Source organism: Sturnus vulgaris, chromosome 1 (assembly GCF_052056855.1).
Source record: "Sturnus vulgaris isolate bStuVul1 chromosome 1, bStuVul1.hap1, whole genome shotgun sequence".
In the NCBI taxonomy this organism is placed as follows: domain Eukaryota; kingdom Metazoa; phylum Chordata; class Aves; order Passeriformes; family Sturnidae; genus Sturnus; species Sturnus vulgaris.
The window spans coordinates 130,338,066-130,358,564 of NC_142243.1; the positions used below are offsets into that span (position 1 = coordinate 130,338,066).

At 34.8% G+C, this 20,499-nt stretch overlaps 1 protein-coding gene across 1 annotated transcript in view; it reads right to left on the minus strand.

Annotated features, from left to right (window-relative positions):
- The window catches only part of CNGB3 (cyclic nucleotide gated channel subunit beta 3), a 59,768-nt gene extending 50,865 nt beyond the window's left edge, over window positions 1-8,903 (minus strand). Inside the window, exons 1-2 of the mRNA XM_088176937.1 lie at window positions 8,767-8,903; window positions 6,353-6,428 (exon numbers count right to left, since the gene is read on the minus strand). Of these exons, the coding sequence (XP_088033063.1) occupies window positions 6,353-6,428; window positions 8,767-8,874 (184 nt within the window). The 5' untranslated portion in view covers window positions 8,875-8,903. The remainder of the gene's footprint in view (window positions 1-6,352; window positions 6,429-8,766) is intronic.
- Between the last annotated feature and the right edge of the window lie 11,596 nt (window positions 8,904-20,499).

A 20,499-nucleotide genomic window follows, 5' to 3' on the forward strand; every position in this document is an offset into this window, starting at 1 on the left:
TCTCTGGATATACATAAAAATAGAACTTGTCATGGCTAGCAGTTACTTTTTACTAATATAAAAAGCAAAGTGTTTCCTGGGCTTCTTCTTCTTTTGTCTGTTCAAAAGCACATTTAATTCAACTTAATCATCAACTGACATAATCTTATTTAATTTTGAATCCACAATATGTTGTTTTATAGGATGATTCACAAAACATTGACTCACTTTTATCTTCTTTTTCTTTGGTGGAAGCAGTATTTCCATCAGAACGCCCACGTATAATGTCTATTTTATATTAATTAAATATATATGGTCAAATACTTCCTACTATTGCTAACTTCTTAGTGACTTTTAGAAAAATGTAGTCATTTTAAAATACACTGATGCTTAAAAACTACTATATGATTGCACAATAATAATGTAATATAATTATAGTTAATTGAATTGCTATGAATGTAATACAGTTGTAAATATTACCACTCATTTCTGGTGTTTATTACCAGGATTAATGTAAGCAATGTAGATTTAAAGAACATTCAATGTTGTTCTTTTTTATTCCTTCAGTAATGAAAAACAATCCTGCAAATCTGATTGGCCTGAACTCTCTTGAACTGTTTTCCAATACTTGGCAGGAACACAGAAGATAATTAGTTGTGGTAGACAAAAAGATAAAGGAATACTTTATATATCTTCTGTTGCATATATATTTGATGGTTGCTTGAAAACTTTGTGCAGCTTGATGTTTGTGCTCTGCGCTGGTTTCAGCTGGGGTAGAGTTAATTTTCTTCACAGTGGCTGGTGCTAGGGCTGTTTGGATTTGTGCTGAACACAGGGTTGATAATATCAAGATGTTTTTGTTATTGCTGAGCAGGACTGACTCAGAGCCAAGGCCTTTTCTGCTGCTCATACTGCCACACTGGTGAGGAGACTGGGGATGCATGGAAGGCTGGGGAAGACATCTGGAACAGATGACCCTAACTGACCAAAAGGATATTCCAGGCCCTATGATGCTTTGTAGACTGACCATGCTCAGTATATAAAGTGGGGGAAAGAAGCAGGAAGGAAATTTGGAGTGATGGTTTCTATCTTCCCAAGCAACTGTTGCACGACTGGAATCCTGCTTTCCTGGACATGGCTGAACACCTTCCTGTCAATGGGAAGTGAATTAATTCCTTGCTTTACTTTCCTTGTGTGCATGGTTTTACCTTCCCTAATAAACAGATAAAATATCTCAACCCACAAGTTTTCTAGCTTTTATACTTCCAATCCTCTTCCCTATTTCTGCTGGCCGGGGAGTTAGTGAGAGGCTGTGTAGGGCTTGCTGGCTGGGGTTAAACTACATGTTTACGTGACAAAATTAATTAAGTTAATATACAATGCTGCCAATTTTAATGGTGCATGAAACACTTGAGGGTAGAAAGCATTGTTTGAAACAGGAAAAGTTGTATAAAGATAGGGATAGAGTCCTCTAGGAGGAGGCAGAGTGACTAATGTTTGAGTAATCTGCTCTTTTTAGAAGTGAAGTATATGCCTTAGAAAAATAATTTTAAGCACTTAAAATCAGTGATTTTTGGGGGACATTCCCTCTTTTTGCAAAGTTTTAAACATTTCAAAATATGTTAGAAGTCTCAAATTGGCTTTTAAATGGTATTGCCTGCAAAGTAACATAGAGAGCAGGTTCTCTTGAATAGCTGGAGTAAAGACTGACTTTGGATTTGGAGCAATGGAATGGGAATAAGAGAAGCTGTATGCAAACTCCATGTGATACTTCTGACATAATTAGTCATTTGCCTGATTGTCCTTGCCTCACAGAGATGTTCTTGAGCTATCCAAAATGTCTAAAAGTGGCTATAGGGTCATAAGATCTCAAGGAAAAATAAAAACACAGGAAACCTACGGATGAAGGAGAGAAAAGACTTCAGGTCTGACATTACAGAAGGCACACCTTTGTGACTTTACAAGCAACATTTCTTGAACAAATGCAATCTACAGGGGAAAAAAGTTCAGAAATCAGCAGGGGTGAGATAAAACAATCAGTAAGTAGGTGCATCTTAACTCAACTCTCAACTTCAATGGCTAACAAAAGTATTATTTATTTTCTATACAGAAAGAAAGATTGTATGAAGAAGTTGAGTTTATTGTCCTAGCATTTAGACCTGCCACTAATGTGAAAAATGAAGATCTGAGAGTAGTTAAAAGACTTCACATCAGCAGGAGTGGAAGCAAGCTGATTATCATATTCAAATCCTTGGTAACCTTTTAAAAATATTTTATAATAGCTGCCTGTTTTCTGAATGCCACTGATGAGCATAAGGGATAAGACGACAAGGAATGAGATTATTTCAAAGTCTCTTTGGATTGGCAGGTTTAGTCCATTGGGCTGCAGCTTATAAAATCATATGCTTCATTTGTATTTTTTGAAATAAAAACCACTTATTTAACTCTGTATTTCTTGATGCTAGGGGACAGGTTTTGTAAAGCCACTTAAGAGCAATATAAGAGTCAAATTCATAACAGGCCAAACAGAGGTTTTGTATGCAAAAATTCACATTTAATTCAAATCACCCTTCTCAGAGTTTTACTCAGTTGTAGTCCATGCAGAGTTAGCTGGTACCTAAATAACCAGAATTAGCTGAGGTATTACAGCATAGGATTTTGGTACCCTCAATAAAAGCATCCACTTTATTTATATCTCTAGGAAGAGAGTGACCATATTCTATATAACAGCTAGTGATCAAGACTCTCCTCTTGGCTCTGGGCCTTATTTATTTGCCATAGGGTAAAATACCTGTTGGGAGGATTTTTTCCCTCTTTTTAAAAGATTCAACAATTGTAATATAAATAAATACTGAAATAAAAGTCCTTCATTCTTCCTGCGTGGTTACTGTTTTGATTAACTTCTAGGTTCATTCCATGATCCATGTTTAGGTCAGTTATGATCCATGTGTTGCATTCTAACTGCTTGGGTTCCACAGGATTTTGTATTCTATTTTGCACAATAGCCCAGAGGCTAGAAAGGACATGGAACTTCCACTCCTTTCTAGGCTAGGTTTTACCAGGTAGTTAGGCAACTCTACAGGAGTGTGAGAGGTGTGGGTTTGAATTCTCTTTTTATGAAAGAGGCAAGATACAACAGGTAGGCAAATGTATGAGAGGGGGCAGCTATCAACAGCTTCTGCTTTTACATTTTTTCTTAGTGAAAATATTACTTCCTCAACTACCTGAACAGAAGAGGGAATCTGGAGTAGATTGAGTTCCTTTTGAGCAGCCCTTCCTCTGCAGTGCTGCAATGCTTACTTGAGATACTTTCCAAAGCATCTAGGCTCTGAATATACTAAATATTGCTGAACATTAACATGGCAATCTCCCAGAATGGATGCTCTGTCTTCTTTATGATCTAGAGGTGCAGTTACAGAATGTGTAGAAATACCTATGGTACTTTATCTTTCTCACTCAAGTCCTACCAAGAACAAAGCAATGTCAATGTGCACTTTAGTAAAAGTTGTATAAATGTGTTTGTGATTCTGGAAAACATCTTTGAGACACTTGTTGATTTAGTAGAAGATCAAAACCGAGAATATTGGAAACAGACTAGTTTCTAGCAAGGGAAAATGTAAAGATAAGGACAGACTTCGGAGAAATACTAAAACGTAGTTGGAAATAATCAAACTGGAATTATCTGTCAGGAGGACAAAAGAAATTATAAAATAGAGAATGACAATGGATTCACCAGCTAGCAGGTGGAGGCTGGATGTGTCCTTCTAAAGAGCATAACTACCAACAAAGCCATTGAACAGCAGTGGGTAAAACAAGGGAAGCATTAGTATAGCCATATATATATAGGAGATGATAAATATGCAAAGAAATTATAGCAATTGAATTCAATATCACAGAGAATCTGTAATTAGGTGAATCACACTTTGTTAAGTACACACACAAAAAAAGCAGGGAATAGATTTTAAAAAATAATCCATTATGGAACAAACTGAATAAGCAGAGAGAATTAATTACAGAGTAAAGTAATTATGCAGAGAATTAATCACAAAGCAAGCTAGTGAGAGAGAGGACAACTGAGGAGATGGAGATAGGGCAATGAGTAGCCAACAAAGAAGCCAAAAGCACCAGGTGTTACTGACTGACCTAAGTGGCCAAGTTTTAATCAAACAGGCTCCAAAGGTACCTCCTGCTGGATTCTCCTGTGTGCTGAAAACATTGTGCTGCTTTGTGAAGTATATGGGGAAAGGGAGAAGGTAATAGCTGGTTTTGGTCATATGAAAAAAAGGGGAGTGAAGATAAGCTCTACTCAGTCTGTTGATTTGTATTTAGCACTATGGAACTGCAAACTGATAGTATGATTAAGGGTTTTACTGGTCTATTTTATTTTGATTATACCAGAGAAAGTAATGAGAGACCTTGGAAAGACTTTTCTCTAACACATTTGAAATTCTCCATTTAGCTGATCTTCCTTAACTAATGTTGTTTGAGCCCTGGCTATGCTTTTAATAATTCTCTCTAAATTTGTACATACAGCATAAAATGCTTTTTCTAGCCTCTTGTCCTCTGCTTACCCATAGAAATTCTCATTTTATTCTTCCAGAAGATAACTGTACAATTTTAGGTCTGACACAAAGTTCACAAAATTTTGCAAAAACTTCATCTAGACCCTCCTGTGAACTGCTTTAGACCAACCCCCATTTCTGTCCAGAGATAAAGAAGTTCCTTATGTAGCTCAGATGATAAGGACTTGCATTCAGGGTGGTGAAATTCATAAACTTCTCCTGAGGTGTGGTCCCCCTGTAAATTTTTTGTCTTGTATAGCCATTGTCTATCTAACTCATTAATACCCTCAGTGTCTTGCAGCTGTTTGAATTTGAGACTTGAAGTACTTTTCAAAAAACGATAAATTAAAAAATACCCCCAAAAAACATGGAGTCTAACTGTGTTATAATTTCTTGAAGTAACTAATAGTGTAGTTGCTACTATACCACCACTTACCTTATATTTTAAAAGGAAAAAAAAATAGTTTATTATCCCAAAATATATCTTAATGAGTTACATTTATCTGTAAAATTAGATTCAGTTTTTAATGGAAGCAAAAAGAATTTCTGTAGTAATACTCCATTCTGTCATGGGATAGTATCTGTGACCCAGTGTTGCTAAAAAGCCAAATATCAGATTTATTTTTTTTCCATTATTGTTACAGTTAATTCATGTCAGACTTTATTTTCTCTTGATTTCATGTTATAGCCATTATACAACAAGAAAAATGCATTAAATTGACTTTGTTTAAAGTTTCATTATATGAGGAAAGAAATTGCGACACTTGCTATGATTACACAAACAGAAGTAAGGATTATGAAATCTTCTTTATGATCTTTTCCCAGTTGCTCCACTCTTAGTTATTTTTTATCACAGAAAGCTGGAGATTCCTCAGTCTTTGCTTTGCTGCTTCAGTGAAATGAACATGAACTGCTCTCTAAAGGAAAAGCACAAGGGAAACTGAACTCTGTTTTTCTCCAGAACTGGAGGATGGAAAAGGAAAGGGCTGCAGCACTCACGCTGTGAGGGAGTGAGGGAGGAGGGGATATTGCATTAGTGATTGCTTCACCCATCCTGAGCCTTTATTTTGGCAGTGGGTGTAAGCAGTCATTTAGGCTCCGGTATACACAGAACAGGCTTGGCTACTGGAGGTGGGGGAAAAGGGGGCCAGGAGTGCCATGACCAGCTGCCTCTGTTTTCAGAAACCAGCTCCTTAGGGAAAAAATTACCTTCTTTTACTGCCCTGAGTTCTATGGTCCTGTGTACCAACCAGTCCTGAATAACTCCTGAATGTGGATGGCAAAAATTCGTAACAGAATTTTTTTTTTTTTTTTTTTTTTTTTTAAGTTTGGAATGGATACTCAGTGAAATATTTGAATATCAGATAGTTTAAAATCTGTCTTGTTTTTTCTGGTACATATGAGAAGTATTGCTAAAAGAAACATTTAAAATATATTTGGTGTTGGTTTTGTTTTTTTTTTCCTCCTTAAGATACTAAAAACATTTATTTTAAGATTTCTAAGAAGTCAAATTGCAGGAAGAAGAAATAGAGATTCCTAAACTAGCTGATCTGAGGGGGCACGCTCATGAAGACACTGTGTGCTTGAAAGCTTGTTGCCTTATGTTATTGTTGGATACTGTTCCTACACTTGTAACAAATCATTGGCCTGAGTCAATGGCAATTCAGAGATCTTAATTTCTTCCACAAATAAAAATTAAGAGCTCCTGCCAGAGCACTATGAAGAACAACAGTTTTATTTACAATTCTATAGAGTATACATATACTGTGTCCAGATAATCTTTCAAAAGTCATAAATAGCTTATTACTGACCTTGTTCCTTTGGTACAGGCTCTGCTTTATTGTTGGCCTCTGCTTTCTGTGGTTCATTTGTTGTTTTATTTTCATCCTTAGAAAAAAATACCTAAGATTAGAAACTGTAGATTGTCATTGTTGAGAATAATAAGGGTGGTTGAATGTCTGAACCATTTCTGTAGGAATTTTTTTAAGCTGCCACACGCTGTTCATTGTTCCTGGGTGTTCTATGTGTTTCCAGACGGATTTGCCAAAGGAACTGTGATGGACAGTGAAACCAAAAACTGCTGTCTTCACATCCTTGGTTCAAATCCGGTGCTTGGCTTAGAATTCTGCTGCTGCCTGTTTGCAGAGCTGACTTGTTCAGTGCTGCCTCTCACAAACCAGTGTGCATCTCTGAGTTGTGATTCTGATTCTGCCTAAACCTGCTGGGCTAACACACCTGGTATATTTTGAGCTACCTTACCACAATGACAGATCTCAATCTCTACAAAATACTGAGATGGTATCAACTTTCACCGCAAAAAATTTACTTCCCCCCACACTTGTTGGATTAGATCATTAACCAAATCCTTGTGTACCAAAATACCTTGGTTCATCTCAGCTCTATCAGAGTGGCCTTTGGAAGAAGGAGTGAGATGTGCATGGGGAGTTCACAGTACTACACAACAGCATCATGTTAATGAAGCCCATGAACATTTGCTATCCCATACAAAATGAGTTTTCTTGCTGTGCAGGATATTGATTAATAGAGCAGGACGTTGGGTTGTATCAGTGTACGGAAAAATTATTTGACATTAGGAGCTTTCAGGTCTTCATGCACTTTTTAAAATTTTTCTTTCCGAGATCAGTGACTTTTTTTTTGTGTTTCTGAGAATAAATTGTTTTTTTTTTCATGAAAATATTTGTGTTTTCCTGTCTGTTTTATTCAGAGAACCAGTCATTGAAGTTCTAATATACATATATATCGAAAACGAAATTATAATTTTATTAATGTATTTATATATATGTATATTAAAATTCCAATCAAAGTCTGTCATGCTCAAGGTTCTTGCATGATGTCTTGTTGTAAAGGTTGTTTTTTTTGTTTCAGGCTCCCTCCTAATGGTATAAGTACGTAAATTAGCGTATTAATTAGTATAGTAATCAGTTATCAGATATTATGCACTTTCTTTTCTTTCTTCTTTACTCTTTAGATGGTATCTCCTTGCAGGCAGGAAATGTCTTAATCCCTAATCCATTCATGTGCCTCCATGTTAGCAGTGTTTTGAAGGGTGTAAATTGATGTTTGAAATTATTCTCACCAAAAGAGTAATCCTTGTCTCCAGTGAAATCGAAATATATTTGTTTTGCTAGAGCACTTTGCCAAGTGAGATATCAGCTTGCACAGAACTAACCTGTCGATATTCAGGATTTTTCTTCTTTTAAAGCAGTATTTTATTGACACAAGAATACTGAATTATAAAAGAAGCAGGAACAATGCCTGCAGCTCTGCAGTATATATAGGTTATAGAATATAGACATTTTTGCCATTTTTCATGGATGACAGTATGGATAGGCCCACTTACTTAAAATTAACTTTATAATGGAGGAGTTTTAATTGTTTCAATAAGCATGAATGATTAATAGCTCAGGCTGATACTAAGAATCCTTTTTCACTTCCCTAATTATTTGGTGAAACCATAAATTGTTGCCATTTTGTCTTGTAAAGTTTTGATTATGTCAAGCTGGAAAAAACAAAAAAGCCGTTTGGGAAATTACTGGGAAAAGATAAAAATTCAAAAACAACAAGAGAAAGAGTACTTGTCCTTTTGCTTCAGTTTAAAATATTTCATTAATTAACTAGAAAAGAATTAATTCACTTTTACAGTGAAAAAATACCATATAAAAATGTAGACTGTAGAGTAATATGACTTATTTTATTTTTCCAAGAGGATTTACATTATCAAAACCAAGCTGAAAAAAGGACTTCTTTATAAAGCTACTAAATTACTTTGTCTTTCCAGTGGTTATCAGGAAGCAGGCTGATATATACCTGCATGACATTCCAATATTCAGAAAGGACACACTGACATTTCCTGCCAGAAGGAAACAAGATGCATAAAAATATATCATCATTTGAAAAGCACCAGTACCTGTATCTCTTATTCTCCATTTGCAATGTTGATCACGACCTCTTTTAAGACTGTACTATGTCAGGTTAGCCCTATTCAGAAAGCAGCTTTCAAAAAGAGAAAATTATATTTTCTTCATAAAGACAAATTGGTGCAGTAGAGGAGAATGAAGATATTTATTTCATTTTTCTAAATAAAGATTGATACCATATTCAGTAAGTATATTTGAAATTCTAACCTTTGACATCTACTTACATGAATACCTTCTAAACAAAATGATAGTATTAACAAGTTTATAAGAGACAATAAAAACCATACCTGGCCTGTTGGTGCCTTGGGTGGTGGAGGGGCACCTTCATTCTTGTGATCCACTATCTCAGGTGCTAATTTTGGTCTAGAAAATACTGATTTTAGTTTTCTAAACATCTTGCCTCTTCAGCTCCCCTGAAGCCTCTATGATTCTTTTACTGTGAACAGGTTTACAGCACATGTTTTCTTGCCATCAGTAATCAAGCCAATTAGACAGTTAATCAGGTTTACATCTGATTAGTGCCTTAAAGAAATTTCTTGCACAGTCTATTTCAGTGATGTTTTTTGGTCATCATTAGCACCTTTTCTTTTTATCTTGTAGAATAAGTTATTTGTAAGTTATCATTAGTCTCGACAGTTACATCATATACAGTTCCACTTTTCATGCAAAAAGTCAGAGGAAAGTGATTTTTTTCTCTTTAGAATAAACCAGTGTCTAATCTTTTATGTACTGCATATTCAGCATTTAATTTATGTTTAGAGATAAGGTTTTAAGTTGTTGCTAACAACTGTAGTTTAACAAGGAAATGAAAACATTTAATTAATAAATAACCAACAATACAATTACTGATGTCTCAAAAGGTTTAATTTCTTTACAGCCCTGCTCTTATTTTTGAGTGAATGACAATGCAAGATCTTATCTTGGGGTTTGTTTTAGCGACTTTATACCTTGTCTCATTCTTATTATTATAAAACATGGAAATATTGTTTTTTAATGTGTATACAGGAAATACAACCTTTTCCTGTCTTAGCTAGAATTTTGATGAGAATAAATGTTAGGTAAGCAAATATCCTATAAATTAGTAAAATATAGTTTGTAACTGGGATATGATATTAAGATTCTATACACTTTGGATCATCCTATATAAATCAAGTATGGTTCAGTTTCAAGTATATCTAATGCCATGTAGATTAAGCTTCTCTTAGCAAGGATCTTTACAAATTAATTGTCTCTTTTTATCCTTAATTTCACTTTATGTATTACTACTCTATGCCTTCACTTTGAGTTTTGAATTTGAGCTAAGATCTTACAATTGGTTTATGCTGATCATCAAGGAATCGAGAAATACAGAAACCTACTCCTCTGAGCTATTCCTTAAAAATGACATATTTAGCAGCTACATTAAAGTATTGAAAATGTCCCTCCTTGGGTTTTATCATCGGGCAAGGATGGGTTTTAATCCTTATTCTACCATGGTAGTAACTGTAAGAATGAACCAACAATATTTGTTAGTTTACAAGATTTTTTTCCTCCAATGACACTTATGAAGCAAACCTTATAATAGTTGGCCAGACGTCAGTTTTATAACTGGGATCCTCCCCCCGGGCATGATTATTTCCTACTTTTTAGATACAGCAAGAGCTTAGAACCTCCCCTTTTTATTAGCCTCTGTGACCTGATTTGCTTTAAAAGCAAGGCAATTCTTAATCTTTCACACTGGCTTTAAAATTAGTGTTTGAATGAGTAAATTATAAGTTAATAGCTAAAGTATTTTCACTTGTTTATGCAGGTCTGGACAATAGGTAGCTTCCTTTCTTCTGGATGTGAATTTTTACATCCCCTCATAACAGAAGAGTCTTAGAAAAAAAGTTAGTTTTTTCATTTCCTACGTGACATTTCAGTGGATTAAATTGTCTAGTTCAGGAAACTAGGCTTTGTTTTTAAACAAAACCATATACAAACTGTATTTGAATACTGAGCCTTTTTGAAGGCAACTGTTTTTTCATGAAAAAAATTCTTAATTACTAAAATTTTTAGAACAGGTAGTTTTGTTTCTTGTTTATTAAAAATGGTAAAGTTCTGTATAGAAAAACATAATGCAATGAAAAGATATAGCATTTATATGTAATCTCTCTTAAGAAAATATGTATCTCTCTTAAGAAGTTCTGCAAAATTATGCCCAGTCATTTTCAAAAATGTGAAGCAATATGTTTAAATGTTTTTTTGCAAATATAATGTATATGCTGGTATAGAATTCATAATTAAGAGGCATGCAAAACGAATGTAGCAGACATTAAAAGGAAAGTGCTATTAGGAATATGTCCATACTATGGACATCCACAGTTAATGAATGCTATATTTGCTTAGACTGTGACTAATTAAATGAATGTTAAAAACCCCTTCATATTATCTGATTTTCTAAATATAAGCAGATTACAACAAAACTTGTATTTTCATACCAATAGACATACAAATTCATGTCTGACCCTGGTAAAATGAGTAATCTGCTTCAATATATCCTTTTTATTCTTGTGCAATTGCTGTTTAGGTATTTTTACCACACTTTGAACATGCTAAAAGCTTTTCAGGGAATTGAATGCCATGATGCATGGTTAAGTAAGAAGATTAGGAGTGCAGCAGAAAAGGCGATAGACTGTGTGCAGTTAGCTTCTTACCTACATTGGCTTTGGCCAGGGCTTACTAGGCGCTGTATTTATGGTAAACCCCAGAGGGCAGAGAGATTTCAAACTGCCTCATATATTCTCTAGCTTCAGGGGGTGTATATCCTATGTCTACTATTGATTTATCTCCTACCCCTTTTTTCCCCTCAAGGAAATATTTATCTTCCAGTAAAAAATGTGACATATGAATTGGTTTTTCAAACTTTTGATAAGATTTTTATTCTAAGGATTATATTTTTAATCTTAAAGACTTCAGTACTTAAATCATAAGAATATATAGAAAAGGAAGCATGACTTCTTTTTCTGAATAATTAAGAGAGTTGTTAATAGGAAGAGATTCCTTTTTTCAGGACTATTCTTTAGGAGGTTGGGTTTTTGTTGGCCTTTTTTTGCCTGGAATTTATAATGAAATATTTGAAAGCACCATGAGTGCAGATTTAATTCCCAATGTAGTTAATAGGCATAGAGTGAATTCCAAAGACTGATTTTCATTCCTCCAAAGGCAGTGTCAGTTGCTCCATTTGTTTGAATGTACAGATCAATAGATATCACTTGGAATTTTTATTTTGTATTAAGTCATGTGTAACATTTTAAGAAGATCAATGGTTAGGTTTCACTTCTGTTCAGATATTCCCATGATGCAAAATGTAGTGTGCAGATGTTTATCACAGGTATTTTTCTTCAGTTCATCTTTGTGATTCAAGATCTTGACAGCTAAGAGTAGCACATCTTTCTTCAGAGCTCTGTAATAGTAGTCAGACAAAAGCTGGATCTAGCATTTTCATAATTTTTGCTTCTTCACAGTTTAAGATTTGACAATTTTCATTATTTTTGTGGATTAATAAAAATTAAAACAATAATTTATCTGTCTTCCTTAAAGCTGAGGTTTTTGTTAAAGCATTTTTTACTATTTTTTCCTCAGATAAAAATTGATTTTGGAGCTCAGATTGTTCATATCTATTTATTGTCTTCTTTTTTAAATGGAGGTGGTATTATCTTTTAACTAATTCTACCTTAATAAAGAAAATTAATTCATGCTTTCAATGGAAATATATCTCCTTAGGCATATTATCACAGTCGTGGCCAGATGTATGCATTATAACTTTAGCATTTAGTGATGAATCTCAAGAAATTGCAAATTTTAGTTACAGGATGATTCCTTCACCATTTTACTATATCTAATTTTTGCACTGATTTATAAGGCTTTTATTATGTTGAAATTTATATACTGGCACAAATCCTCTGCATCTTAGGTTTGAGGCAGTAATAGGTCATATGGTCTGGAGGAATCTGAAAATACACAATAATCTTGATTGTTTTGGCCTTAAGGAATGCAGACTTTCCTTTCAAATTCAGTTTTATCTGTAAAATCCTATCATAGAATTTATTCAGGTTACAACAAAAAGGAGATCAAAACACTTCTTTGACAATATGCTGAAAAAAGACAATGTTATTTCCTATTCCTTTTCACATTACTCTATATAAAATTTCTAAGTTAAGTTGAGTTAATCCTAAAGACTCATTTTCTAGAGCTTGCATCAAATCCTGGCTAGCTTTGAATATGATCATAGAATTATGTTAGAATGTGATGTGGGAGTTGTAGGAGGTGGCAAAATTGACTGTCTGCCTGGAAAAATTATAATGGCAGATGCCACTTTTTGCTAGTGACCTCTTTAGATGAAAGTGACATGTGAATCAAAGGAGTGGGATTTAAGATAGAAGAAAAATGCAAACCTCCGTATGTTTAGTTATGATATTTATCTGCAGGCATAATAAATACTGAGGAAAGGTTCTTGTCTACTAGTAGAAGGTATGCTTCCCTTAGCATGTCTGGCTTTTTTTCTTATTTTTTTTTCCTATCTTTTTGGCATCTCTTTTTTCCCCCTCAGAGCAAAAAACAAAAGAAAAAAAAAAGGAAAAAAGGGCACTACAAATAGATATTTATGTCTGTATTTCTTACATGTCCTTATGAGCAAAATTTCTTTAGTAACATCATTGTCACTGCCTAAAATGTGACTCATCACATGAGAAAACTTTATCTGCTAAGGTGGTGCTCAAAAGTGTCTCTCATTTAAATGAGTATCCAAAATTAGTCTCTGGATTAAAGTCAAAAAGGAACAGGCCCTCTAGAAAGGTAGCTGCAAAATCTGCTTGGAGGATTCTCAGCCAAGGCTACATCTGAAAGAATTAGGTGTCCTGCAGCCCCTCTAGGAAGACCACATAATCTCACACCAGTAAGTCAGGGTCTCTTCAAGTACCTTCGTGGGTAAGCAGCACTTGTTTGGAGTGTGTAAGAGGTCACTCTTGTGTCAGAAGCAAACAAAATCTAAAAACCAGTGCTCTCATTCCACATTCAGCCATTTAGTAACCTTATACTGCTGAGGTCATAGTCCCCTTCTGTTCCTATTTTTCATCTCCATGACGAAGAATAGATTGCTATAAATGGAAATAAATTCTCTGCCACAACATTTAGATGGGAAATTGCCTGTATGTGGTCTGCTGGATTTTTCCCAGGGGAAAACCTCTGTGTGTAAGGCACTTCAAGGGAGACTCAAGTAGTTCAAAATATGAAGTTCAAGTGCTAGACTTTCTCAAAATATGCTTGTGTTTAAAACCCAGTGGGAACATTAGACCCACTCAAGCTGCCCCACTTTCCTCCCTTCCAATAGTGGACAAAACACTTTGAGAGAGTAGAAAATGGAATCACAATTTGCTAAAAAATTGCAATAACCACAAGTATATGAATAAATGAGTGTACAAAGAGAGAATGTTTTACCCACAGAAGGGTATTTATTACCAAACAAACAAAAATACCTCCTGAAGACAGTGCCTGGTGTGGTTTTCCCAAAGGCAAAAATGAAGATTGGCCTCTGCTGAAAGCATTCCATGATGTTATAGGTATAGAATTAAACAGTGCTAGAAACTGTACGAGAAACCCTTGTCTCTCTAACAATGATGATGTGAGATGAGCTCAAACACCATTCTGTACTGTTAAAGTTTTTTTGAGAATTCATACTGCACTTGTTTGCAGTAGAAAAGTTGACAAGGGCTCCTTTGCTGGATGTTTTCAGTAGGATGCCCCAGGAGGAAAATAGGAAGGGAAGACAATCTTTTCCTTTGAAAAGTCTGGCTCCTGGACTAGACCCTGCATTTCAGTTGGAGCTGCATGGACTGACTTTGCACCAAATTTAAAATCTTTTACTGAAAACTACTGGACAAGTAGTTTTTTTCTAGGTTTTTTTTAGAAAATTAAGTCACTTTGGTAAAATTATTTTCCCTCAAATGCTGGTAGGAGCTGTAAGATCTCTGAACTGTGCAAACACACACTAAAATAGTAGGCTGTCAAGAATTTCAGTAAAATGTCAAGGCTCCCAAAAAATGTGGTTCTGTTGCTTTGTTTTCAAGCCTTATAAAATACCATAAATTTGGAATGCTACTTCTTGTTAAAAATTTTGACAATATGATGTTGGTTTCAGAACCATTGCTTTACATATATATTTATACTCAAAAGAAAAATGCAAGGATTATTCTCTAGTAACTATATTTATGTGATTTCACACCAGACTAGTGGGTTATCCTTTACTTATTTAACCACTGGTCATTGCTTCTCTTATGTAAAATACCTTGTATTACAAGGTAGCATATATCTTGTTTAACAAGGATGGTAGAGTGGCAGAAGAGAATTTAATTCCCTTAAATAAAACTCTAAGAAAACACTGGATGAGTTTGTCTTTCACATGTACGAGTGCATCAGGAAAAGGAAACTTCATTTTACATGAGAAGAAGAGATATTATTGAACCACAACTGGATCTCAAATTTTCATAAGGTTTAAGTCTAAATCCTTAATTTTGGAATTTAAAACCATCTAATATGAGGGGGAAAGGAGGTCCTATTAAAAAAAAAAAAAAAAAAAGAAAAAGAAAGGAGTTTTTTCTTTAAAAAATCATGACACAAAAGCAAAAAATGCACAACCAACAAACCAAACACAAAAAACAAATCAAACCAATAAAAGATGTGTCTTTTGCTCAGAATATTTGCAATATATAATGTCATTCTTGGTGCTAGGTTTCTGTCTAATATCATCTCAACATTCTGCAATTATATTCTCTTATAGGTGGGGGTGGGGAGGAAGAGAGAAGGAAATATTTTCTTACACTGAAAAATATCTGGTGATCAGGATAGAATTGCAATTTCATGTTTAATATTTGTGGGCTTTTGAAGATTCCTCTTTTAATAAAAACGAGAAGTCTAAAAAACAGAAGCAATTGTGATAACTTAGGTGATACAGTCCTCCTATTTTTTTTCCCTTAAGAGTACTTTACTTCTCAATTACTTTAGTTATAAGGGTTTGACGTACTTTCTTGAAGAGGGACTGTGGAGATGATGACATGGCATAATTTAGATGAAAAAGGACCCAGAGGTGCAAGACAGGTGCCTGTGGGGAAGAGCAGAAATAAGTGTGGAGGAAAAACATCTGTGTCCACTGTACTCTCTTGCAAGCAAATGATTGCTGTGGGGAGAGGAGGAAGGGAGGGTTATACATTTAAGGTCTTTCATGCCAGCAATGCTAACACTTGTGTATGTGAACATTTCTATCCGAGGGAAACAGAAATAGAAATTTGGTTATTGCAAATTGCATCTCTTCTGGAAAGCTGAAATCCATTGTGTTATCAAAAGAAGAAAAACCCTCAGAAGTGTGTAATGTATTCCTCTAAGCACATCATATTTTCTCTGTACTTTCAGAGCATCCTATTCCCACTGCAGTGGTGCAAAGCCTTATGTTTCTGCTAACATAAATATTTAAAGCATGCCACCAACACAAACTACCTCATCTAGTCAACAACATGGCAACAAACTGTGAACTGAGTACTGCAAAAACAGTGCCTTAGTAGAGAAAAAACCCAGCACCTTAAACATGGAGGTAGTTTGATATAATTGATAAAGCATGGAACTGGGACTTATCCCAGTTTCAGCCAATTCATCAAACATTTACATTTTTCCTCTGTGTACTTTCCTCTCCTTAAAAGTAACTACTGTCTGAGGATGCTTCCCCTGTCATGCAGAGATCAAGACCAATGCATATTTTTTTTAAATTCTAGCTCTTTTTTTGCAACTTTTAGAGTTGTCATGATTGACAAATTAGTTGTTTGGATGGGGAAACCTCTGGTGGAAGGATTAGGAGTTATTATTATTTTTAATTCATTATTAATGGTACTTAACACTACAGTTCCCTCTGATGAGATAGTGCATTATGAAAACATTCACATTAGGAAATATTAACTCTTTGTGTAAGTAGCTTGGCTCAGAAAAGTAGGGTCTAACATAGTTAAACTGTTCCAAGTGCTGTACTGGCTTTTGCTTTCTCTTTTCATCTTCTTTTAAAAGGAAGCAGTTAGAATATTTTAATGCAATTATCTAGTCAATTCCATCATAAGCTTAAATCCAGGACCTGTCTTTGGTTCTGACCTCTGACAAAAAGGGATTCATATTCACAGTTCCCACTCTTCTGCAATACTAGACTGACCTTTATTAATAAAGATGAAAAGAACTATCCTCAACATCTGCTGTTGAATCAGTATAGCTGTATCCATTATAACTCAAAGATTAGAAGGAGAGCCAGAGCAAGTGTCAACCCTGCAGTTCCATTATTTGGGAAGTGTAGAACAGACTGGCAACTTTCCTTGTAAAAATGGGAAATTGTATATAAATAATTTCATTTCCACTTACTGGATAAAATACATAAAACTTGTAGGAGTGAAAATCAAATAGAAAATTCTTTGAATAAGCCTTGAGTCTAGAGTAGTCATGACCTGATTGGCCTGCAGCTTAAGAGGCTCTGGTGTTAATGATGGACTTGATTTAGCGACTCATTTGATTCAGTAATAAAAGGCAGAAGAGTAATGAGCAAGTCAAGCTACATTTCTAGTTTCTCCTGGACCTCTCATTTGCAAGTATAGCATTCATTATACTTCTGATAAAATGTCATCAGATCCAAGGGAAGCAGTAGAGGCTAGTGTTGCTAGAAACACTCCCATTGTACAGTGAGATAAATTTGATAAGAAGATATTGCATGGCAAAAAAAAAATACTTTATTGGCTTGGTTGACCGATTCTATTCACTTAATGTTTGCAGGAAGGGTTTTACTTATGTTTAGGTAGTGCTATGAAGAATTCATATTCCCATTTTACTAATATTGTTTGGGGGCAATGTGAATGAAAAGGTGTTCTTTACTTGCAAAATTTAAATTGATAGGTTGTTACTTGCACATCCTCTCCTTATGAAAAATAATTCATCAAGTTGTGACATTTCCATCCTACAGATAAGAAAATTCTACATCTGTTGGACCCTGCTAACCACAACAATACTTAAAAATTACCTGATTTCTCTTCATTTTAGTTGATTATCTCTTTAACCTCGACATTCCCACCTCTCCACAAAAGTTTTTAAAACTTTGATTAGTTTTAAGGTTGCGTCTACACAGCTGTCAGATAATTTAAGGAGAAGGATAGTTTAACTTCCTCTAACTCAATGTGCTGAAGTAAGCCTGCACTCATTAGAAACATCAGTCTCTCTCCTGTGTCCCTACATATCACTGGAATGGTTCTTGTAGGCACATAACAGTTGTCAAAGACAGTTACTTGTGCTAGTGATTTTTCTACCTGCCATCATCTGTCATATTTTTAAGTCTGGTTTCCTGGGATATGTGCATATGGATAACTTTTTAATAAGTTAATTCCTTCACTGGAGTTGTAAAAAAAAAAGAAGATGCAATTAGTTTTCTGTTTAAAGTTCATCATGTTCATAAGTCTTTGACAAACTGTGTCTTAAGTGTTAGGAGTTATATGTGAATGTTCTTAGACTGCAGTAGTATGTGCTGGACAGAAACCTAGGTAAAGAGATTTTAAAGGTGATATAACATGTTTGGTGGTAAAATGCAGTAAAATGTTTGCTTTTTTAAGTCACTAGTACATCTACTTAAGGAGGAAATAACTTTTAAAGAACACCTGAAGAATTTAAAGGAATGGTTAAAATAGAGCACTTTCCTCCCCTCCTGCATTAGACTTTGCTAATATATTTGATATCAGATTTATGCTTGTTCTTGGAAAAATTAAAGTTTTTGCAGTTTAGAAAAACAGATTTATTTAGTATTTAAAAGCTCAATCAGTCCTGTACAAGCTGGAAAGAAGCCATTTCCTTTCTGTTATAGATTTAGCTTGGTTATGGCTCTCACTGCTACAAAACTGTCATTTCTTATTCAGATAAAATATGACTTTTTTTCTCTCCCCAGCCATTAATCAAAAGCACTAGTAAGTTCATGATTAAGCAGTTTATAAAGAGCAGTAAATTTTATCAGAGAGAGAGAAGATTTATATTTCTCTTTAAAATTATAGTTTTTCCAGTTATAGAGCAGCAGACCAGTAGTCGCTTTTCCTTCAGATGAAATACTGAAAAAGTTCTTAGTTATAACTTTCCTCTTTGTTTATACATCTCTGTTTTGTCTTTAGCAAAGACCTTGTATTTTTAAGGGCACCTGACTGGTAGAGAGAGACTAGAAACTGAGCTCCAGGATAATCCCATCCTTCTACTGCCTTCTATGTGCATGTATAAGGAGAACATGGAGAGTGGCATCAACTCATACCTTCAGTTACCCATGGTTTTTGCATCCTCAACCCCTTTGTATTGTGAGAAACACATTTCTTCACTGGATTACCAAAACTTATCCCCTTTTCATCCCCAACTCAGTGTCAACCCAGAAAATTCATGAGTCTTGCTATCAGCAATATATTTATAAATTTTGACTTGCATAATGATTTGAAATGCCTTCTTTTCTCATTTCCATTTTGTAAAATGTCTCATAAATCTTCGGATTTTACTCTTTAGCTTTTTAAAAATCACTAAACTTCATATTCTTCCTTGAGTATTTCATGCTGGTTCCTACCATGCCAGTGCCAGAGAATCCTGAGATCCAGGATCACTTTCTTCTGAGACCACTCTGTGGCCTGCTTAAAAATCACACCAGATGTTACAGGAGGTCTGCTTCACTAACTTCTTCATTCTTTTTCTGTTAATCTTCCATAATATTTTTACTTTTGCTCTGTCAAATCTGTCAGAGAGAAAGCAGCTTGTACAAGCTGATGGTTGTGCTCTTTTGGAATATCAAATGGTGCTCTATTAGCAAGAGCAGTTGCTAATTCTAACAGTAAGTGGAGCTTCTTGCACCACTAATGCACAAAGCAAATCACAGAGCTTTCAGCTAGGTTTTTGGATAAGAAGTTTATTTAGATAATGCAAGGGATTACAATGGTCTTGTGGGCAGATATACTTTTTTTTGTTAATTGAGCAAAGCTGGTTTGTAGGCCACAAGTTGAAAAGTCCTGCTATTTAACAATACACACATTGAGCAGTTTTGAAGGTAGTGCTACAGCCCCAGCAAAAGACTGAGTACATCCTTTCCATGTCAGTAATTTAGAGTACTCTATTCTCTTATAAAAGCAAAATGGTAGATTTGCAAAGAGGTTTCATTGCTTACCTCCCTTTTCAGTCAATAAATACTGAATGGCTATTACAGTGTAAGGCACACAGAAATACCTTTCATGATTGTAATCCTGAATGCTTAGGGGCCAGGTCTGGTGAATTTACAGCCAAATGCTATAGATTTAGAGCTTCCTGCTGCAGCCTCTACTCTCCTGATGACTACTACTAAAAACTCTTCATGTATTAATTTATTCTAGTAGATAATCTTGTATGAGAAGGCACCTGTTGTGTCATCAAGGTCTTGCTTTCTTATTAAAGTTTATGGGTATGTATTGCAGACTTCTGGAAATTAAACTTCATCTTAGACATTAATAAAACTTTAGGTTTACACTCCTGTTTCAAGGTTTTTCTGAGAAGGTATGTAGCCTGTAGTTAAAATACTCATTTGTCCTGCTATTTTTTACAAATAACCTATCTCTGCTTTCAGCACTGCTCCTGCTTTAGTGGTGCCCTCAAGCACAAGTGATGGGAAAATTATCAGATAATTGCACTGCTGTCAGCTGAACAAGCATGTACTTTTTTAATATACTCTCAGCTGTCTGTATTTTGATAGACAAAAGAGGTAAAAAAAAAACCCAAATATTTTCTAAGTGTGCAATATAATCCTGGACTCAATGGAGAAGCAACCTGTTTGTTAAGATAATGTAATGTTTTTACATTTTCTTTTAAAATAGACTGAAAATTACATTTTGTGGTTTCTAAGTGAAATAAGTATTTCATACAGAATATGTAAACATTTCAATATATTTCTTAAGCTATTTTTAAATAGGAGGAAGCCAGTTTTGCTGCACTGCTATGTAGCA